General features: G+C 60.2%; 1 protein-coding gene across 1 annotated transcript in view; it reads left to right on the top strand.

The window, feature by feature from the left end:
* The window catches only part of TXNRD2 (thioredoxin reductase 2), a gene marked incomplete in the record, with an annotated part of 69,241 nt that overhangs the window by 60,302 nt on the left and 8,434 nt on the right, over window positions 1–505 (top strand). Inside the window, 1 exon segment of the mRNA XM_027772609.1 lies at window positions 386–478. Within this exon segment, the coding sequence (XP_027628410.1) occupies window positions 386–478 (93 nt within the window).

A 505-nucleotide genomic window follows, 5' to 3' on the forward strand; every position in this document is an offset into this window, starting at 1 on the left:
CCGGGCGTGTGTGCGTGCGTGCCCAAGATCCGGAGAGGAGAATGGAGGAGAAGGGATTGCGGTGTGGCCATCCCCCTCGGGGGGTGATATCTCGCTTTCTGTCTCTCTGTCTGTCTCTCTCTGTCTGGCGAGTGCACACGCCCTATCGCAAAAACCTCTAAAAAAAATGTTATATACATATGTGTGCACGTGTGCAAGTCTGTGGTATGTGTATGAGCGCATGGGTGTGGTGTAGGTCCGAGTCTGTGGCCCAGGAACGCGTGTGCTCGCACTCGGCCTGCCAACTCCAGTGTCTAGAGACTCCAGAGTGTCCCCTGCTCCTCATGTCACACCGTGGGGACCTCTCGGGAGCCTGAGGGACACCCCGACTCCAACCTGCTTCCAGGTTCCCACGACCGTCTTCACCCCACTGGAGTATGGCTGTGTGGGGCTGTCCGAAGAGGAGGCCGTGGCCCGCCACGGACAGGAACACGTGGAGGGAGGGCAGGCTGGGTGGGCCTGTGGG

The sequence above is a fragment of the Tupaia chinensis genome, unplaced genomic scaffold, assembly GCF_000334495.1.
Source record: "Tupaia chinensis unplaced genomic scaffold, TupChi_1.0 Scaffold000287_1, whole genome shotgun sequence".
Lineage (NCBI taxonomy): Eukaryota > Metazoa > Chordata > Mammalia > Scandentia > Tupaiidae > Tupaia > Tupaia belangeri.